A 6352-nucleotide genomic window follows, 5' to 3' on the forward strand; every position below is an offset into this window, starting at 1 on the left:
TTAATGGTTTCAATTCATTGTAAATATATTTTGCGTTATAACTATGACTTAACTATATAACTTATATTGACTATGTATTGCGGATTTTTTATTAGAATTTTATGTATTTATTTATTATCGTTATTTATTATCACTATTTTTTGCGCACTGAAGAGGAGCAAGTAGTGCTTGAAACGTTTGTGTAATTATTATTTCAAATTAAGAATTTTCCTCTAAATAATAAAATAATATCGTATTGCTCGTTACACATGGCCTTAATTCAAGAACATTTCATTTACCACTTCCGTTACAGGAGACATTGAATAAATTATGTTCTAATACTGATCCAATAAATATTAATCATGAGTCATATATATTAGTTAGAGGTATCCCGACAAAATCAAAGATTATTTGGGAAGAAGTAGTTGATGTTAAAAAATTATTTGACGCTTTAACGTGGTTAAAGCGCAACATTAATTTATATTCCCATATTATATTGCCAAATGATTACAATGATTTACGTTTACCAATATTAAAAAATTCAGAATTTCAAATAGAAGATGAGACAGAAGATAATGCAGAAATAGCTGATGATGAGACTGAATTATTAAATGAGACAGAAGATAATGCAGAAGTAGCTGATGATGAGACTGAATTATTAAATGATCCGATAGAAGAGATAAAAAATGATATGTTAGAAGGTCAACGGAAAGCAATGTTGACTCAAGTGACTAATGCTGAAAACGATGGTTATTACGAACAATATACTATCTATCCCTTATATGAAAAGAAAGCAAATAAAACTGCGACAGTTTTATATCAAATGTTAAAAATTCATGACTTGCCTCTGAACAATCGTGAGCAACATTTAGATTTAATGTGTTTTCCAGATTTATATTCTTCTGGTATTAATGGACAACGTGAGATTAGACAAGTTAAACTTGATGATCATGAATTTATTAAATGTCGTTTGACATCTAAACATCCACAGTATAGATTAAATCTACAATATGTATTTTATTTATTGAACGATGCAAATATGCGTCAATTAAGTCGTGGAATTTTTCATAAAATGAATGTAACTAATCCGCGACTTCGTTATACAGCTGCAGAATACCTAGACGCAATGTCGAAAGAATTGTTGGAATCTAATTTGAGTACAATATTTGCCACACTTCGAAATACGGAGCAATATTGGTGTAAACCGAGAAATGATTTAAATTGTATGACGCAGCATTATGGACCTGCGACATGGTTTTTAACACTCAGTCCAAGTGAGTGGTTGTGGGAAGATTTAGGTGAATATATTCGTGAAGTAAATGAATGGCATGACGCTTCCTTAAGCGTTAGCGCACTCGTTGTTAGAGATCCAGTATCAACATCCAGGTTTCTCGATAATAAGTTTCGGGCAATGCTTGACTTTATTAGATCTAAAGATCATCCAATTGGAGAAGTAACGCACTATTTCTGGCGACGAGAATATCAAGGTAGAGGTATACAACATTTTCACTTAATAATTTGGATTAAAAATGCACCAATTTTCGGTGAATCTACTATTGAGGAAGTTTCCAAATTTATTTCACAACATATAAGCTGCACAATACCGGATCAAAATATTTCGCCATTGTTGTACAGACGTGTTGATACGCATCAGCGACATACACATAATGATTATTGTCTTCGTTCTAAAAAAGTAGGACGTAAAGTTATTCGTCGATGTCGTTTTGGATTTCCTCGTCCCGTTACTGAAACTTTGAATATCAGGGATGTGGCAACTTCGATAGCCGGTAGAAAACAATTGAAACATAAAAGTAGACTTTACGATCTTCCTCGAACAGATAATGAAGGTAACATAAATGACTATAATCCTGTTCTTCTTACTGCATGGGAAGGTAATATGGATATACAATTTATTGGTGAAAAATCATCGCTGCTAACCTGGTATGTTACTAAATATATGAATAAAGCGGGAAAAAGTGAATTATCTGAGAATATTCTTGATAGTAAGGATAACAAAAACAAATCATTAGCGAGTCATCTTTGGAATATTGCTTTGCGATTTACGAATAATAGAGAATGTGGAGCTCTCGAAGCTGCTGATACATTGTTAGGTATTCCTTTGTATGGAACTGATCGAAATACAACCATCAGATGGTTAGATGTTAATCAAATACGATATAGAAAATTAAAAAATCGTAAAGAAATTGAAGCTCTTGATCCTGAATCTACAGATATATTTTATCAATCTTTGACAGATGATCATTATCCACATAGACCAAACGAATTAGAAAATACGTCTCTTTATGAATTTGCACAGTGGTACGATATCTCAAAGATCAAACCGAAAAATAAGTTTATTGAATATTATAAAATAGGTAATGGTTGTTATCTTAAACGGCGACAGCGCGGATATCTTATTAATCATTTTAGATATAATGTTAATACACAGCCTGAAAATTATTTCTTTGCGTTATTGCTTATGTTTAAACCATGGCGAAAATTAGAGGATCTTAAAAATGAATGCGATACTTATACCGAATCGTTTCACAAAGTAAAACTGCATCTTGTAGAAGCATTGCAATATCATGAAAAATTAGAAGAATTGCAAAAAGCATTTGAAACTGCAAAACAGTTAGTTCAGCAATGTTTAGATGACGATTTGAAAAAAGAGCAGTCTCAGGATGATCCTGAAAATGCAATAGGTATTCAAAATATAGAGGCTGGTGAAGCAATGCAAGATTTTAAAGATCTTGGTGATAGAGCAATTCAAGAAATTGATGTATCTGACATGATAGTGAAATTAAATACGGATCAAAAACGAGTATTTGATAAAGTTACCAATGCTGTAGAGTCCGATAAATCAATATTACGATTATATGTTAGCGGAGAAGGTGGTACTGGAAAAAGTTTCTTAATCAAGACTATTAAATGCTGGATAAAACAAAATATCAACAAAGATACTGCTGTAACAGCACCTACTGGTATAGTAGCATTTAATATAGATGGTTTGACAATTCATAGATTGCTTCAATTACCTGTTGAACATGGTCAAACTCATAAGTATAAACAATTATCTGATTGTGTATTAAAAGTTTTACGAACAGATCTTAAAGATGTTATTCTTTTCGTAATTGATGAAGTGTCAATGATATCTAATTTGACTTTAATATATATTCATCTTAGATTATCTGAGATATTTGATACTAGTGATTGCGATGATGGTTGGTTTGGTCGAAAGCATATTCTTTTATTCGGAGACTTGCTTCAATTGCCTCCTGTACGCGAAGATCTTATCTTTACACATTTATCCGATAAAAAAATTGCTAATTATCTTGGTTCTTTAAATGCTGTTAATTTATGAATTACATTATTTGAATATGATGAATTGATAATCAATATGCGTCAGCAAGGAGATAATTCATACCGTGAATTATTGTCGCGAATTCGTATTGGTTTAGTGACAAAATCTGATTGTAAAATTCTAGAGAGTAGAAAAATATTTTTCAAAGCTGATTCCTTCGAATCTAGACTGAACGAGTTATGTAATTTTATTAACAATCTACCATCGGACATCGTTTGTTTACTGCCCACTTGTCATATGTGTGATGTTCTCAGTGATGCAATGTTAAGTCGCATTACTTCTACAGAAATAATATTAGTTGCTGAAGATACAATTGAATGTATTCCATATCTAAAAAAAAAAGTATTAAAAGTATTATCAAATAATGATGATGATAATTCAAAAACAGCTGGGCTTTCGAAAAAAATCATAATTAAAATTGGAGCAAAAATTATGATACGGCGTAATGTTGATGTTAGTTTGGGTCTTGTAAATGATACAATTGCTAAAGTAATTTCAATTGTACGAGATAATAATGGTCAGGTAGAAAAAATTAAACTTCTTTTATCATCAGGTTTAGAATATGAAATTGAAAGAGTAACGGCTAAATTTCAGGTATTGGATAGAGCGTATGTGATTCGAAAACAATTTCCATTATCTTTAAGTTATGGCATCACTATTCATAAAAGCCAAGGATTAAGTTTGCAAAGTGTTGTTATGGATATTGGCAACTCTGTATTTAGTTGTGGTCAAATTTATGTTGCCTTGTCGCGAGTAACATCTCTAGAAGGAGTGAATTTAATAAACTTTGATCCTTCAGCAGTAATAGCTAACGAAAAAGCTATTATTGAATATAATCGTTTAAAACAGATATACAATCCGAAAACAGAAATGATTGCTGTGTCAAAAGAACGTTGTCGTAAAGTAAAAGATGTTCCATGGGCGTTACCAAAAATAGTTACTTCTGTTCAAAAATCAAATTCAGATCGAAAAATTCAACATATGGTTTTAAATAAAAAAATTCAAAGCACTGCTTGGATCATACGTGGTTTTCAGAATACAGACAAGATTTCATGTTATGCAAATACAGTATTGCAATGTTTATTACATTTAAATATTATTAGGCAGCAGTTGATTAATTGCGATAAAACAGACATTTTACGTATATTAATGCATCGATATGAAAATGGAATGCGAAATCTAAATACATATGCAATACGGCAATGTTTAGGAGAATATTTTTCGAGTATGGTAAGACGAAACGCGTACGATTTTCTTACGGCACTTTGCGAAAAATATGATTGCATTACAAATTTGATACAACATCAAGTAACTTCTACCAAGCGATGCAAAACATGTGGTAATACAAAAACTATGGTTGAAAATAATATTGCTATTTCAATTTCCCTTGATAATTTAAAGAAAAAAAGTTGTAATCTTAATGAATTATTAAATTATACATTTTCACATTGGTTTCACTTACACAACGAATCATGTGAATATTGTACTGGAACTGATCAAATATTTAAAAATGAAGTAACATTAACAAGAGAAATAATTGTTATTTGTTTAATAATATTTTTAGCAAAAGATGGTAAATTAATAAAAGCAGAAAACAAATTTAATTTATGTGCTGTTCCAACAATTAAAGTATTAATAGCGGGACAATTGTACAAGACGATGAGTGCTATACTTTATGATAGTTCGTGCACCGATGAAGGTCATTATGTAAGCATATGTAGAGAAGGATTATCTAATATTTGGATCGAAATAGATGATGCAGAAGTAAAAAAGAGGCAGTGGCCTAGAGGTGCTAAAGATGTTTATATAATATTTTTACAAAAAATAGGTAATAAATAATACTAATTTGATATAAAATAAAGTAGTTATAAAATTATTCCTAAATAGATTTTTATAATATCAAGTTTATGACTATTACTATTTAATCATTTAATCTTGTATTTCGATCAGTCCTATATAAAAAAAGGTTTCGTAATATATTAGCAATTTCATGACAACGCTTTACATTCTGCATTATTCGTGAAGTTCAAAAAAATATTTTTTACTTAAAATACAAGATAGTTATTTTTATCTATAATAAGCAAAGAGGACCGTCGTATTTTGAAATAGTTTTATAGTCTGAAATATTACACGACCAAGATTTTTTAGCTTGTTCTGTTGTTAATGGTAATATGTTTACTACTTTTTTTTTACATTCATTATCAAAGGTTCCAATGGATTTACATCATGATGATATGTAGACTCAATAAAATAATTTTCAGATGAGGCTGTATGTCTAGATTCGCCACATAGCGCAGTTAATTTGTCTAAGATTGTTGATTGCGAATATAATTTTTCCTAATACATATGCACCAACGTACAATTTGTTTGGCTTCTAATCGTTTCTCAATATAACCTTTAATATTGATTTTTTCAATAATATTTTTTATAAATATTTCTGAAGTAAAAAAGAGACAGTGGCCTAGAGGTGCTAAAGATGTTTATATAATATTTTTAAAAAAATAGGTAATAATCAATCAATCAATACTTTATTTGCCCCCTCAGGGATTAAAGGCGCTTTTGAGGAGCGTACCCAAACCTTACAAATTTCTTACAATCTTCACTTATAGACTACTCTTACATTCTACTCTTACATCTATCTTACAATTATCTTATCTCTAACTTAATCTACCTATTTACTAATTAAGAGAGAGAAAGAGCTGTCCCTAACCTATTTCTCGCTTCGCCTCGGCTTCCAGTTCCCCATACATTCCCCAACACCTCATTCATACTTTCACACATTCTCCTCATACCTCCTTCCTCCTCTTCCCCTTCCACCCTCCCCTCCATCCTCTTTTTCTCTAATTCCCTCATCCATCCTTCTCCCTCTCCTCCTTCTTGCAGTATTTCCCTCATTTTTTCCCACCAGTTTCCCTTATTCCCCTCTCCCCCACATTCTCCTATTACATGTTCCCAAGTTTCGTCTTCCATCCCACATAGTCTGCATCTTCTTTTCCCCTCCTCTTCCCAGTA

At 31.2% G+C, this 6352-nt stretch overlaps 1 protein-coding gene across 1 annotated transcript; it reads left to right on the top strand.

The window, feature by feature from the left end:
- The first annotated feature begins 3175 nt into the window (after window positions 1-3175).
- LOC114931333 (uncharacterized) lies at window positions 3176-5179 on the top strand. Its single transcript, XM_085479881.1, has one exon. It carries the CDS (start codon window positions 3377-3379, stop codon window positions 5177-5179), a length of 1803 nt encoding a protein of 600 aa, XP_085336007.1. The 5' UTR covers window positions 3176-3376.
- Window positions 5180-6352: the final 1173 nt, after the last annotated feature.

Source organism: Nylanderia fulva, unplaced genomic scaffold, assembly GCF_048542155.1.
Source record: "Nylanderia fulva isolate GAGA-0341 unplaced genomic scaffold, ASM4854215v1 Scaffold1301, whole genome shotgun sequence".
Taxonomy (NCBI): Eukaryota; Metazoa; Arthropoda; class Insecta; order Hymenoptera; family Formicidae; genus Nylanderia; species Nylanderia fulva.

What these genes read in the sequence shown, in the direction of transcription:
- LOC114931333 (XM_085479881.1), top strand. Translation starts at nt 3,377, where the DNA reads ATGCGTCAGCAAGGAGATAATTCATACCGTGAATTATTGTCGCGAATT.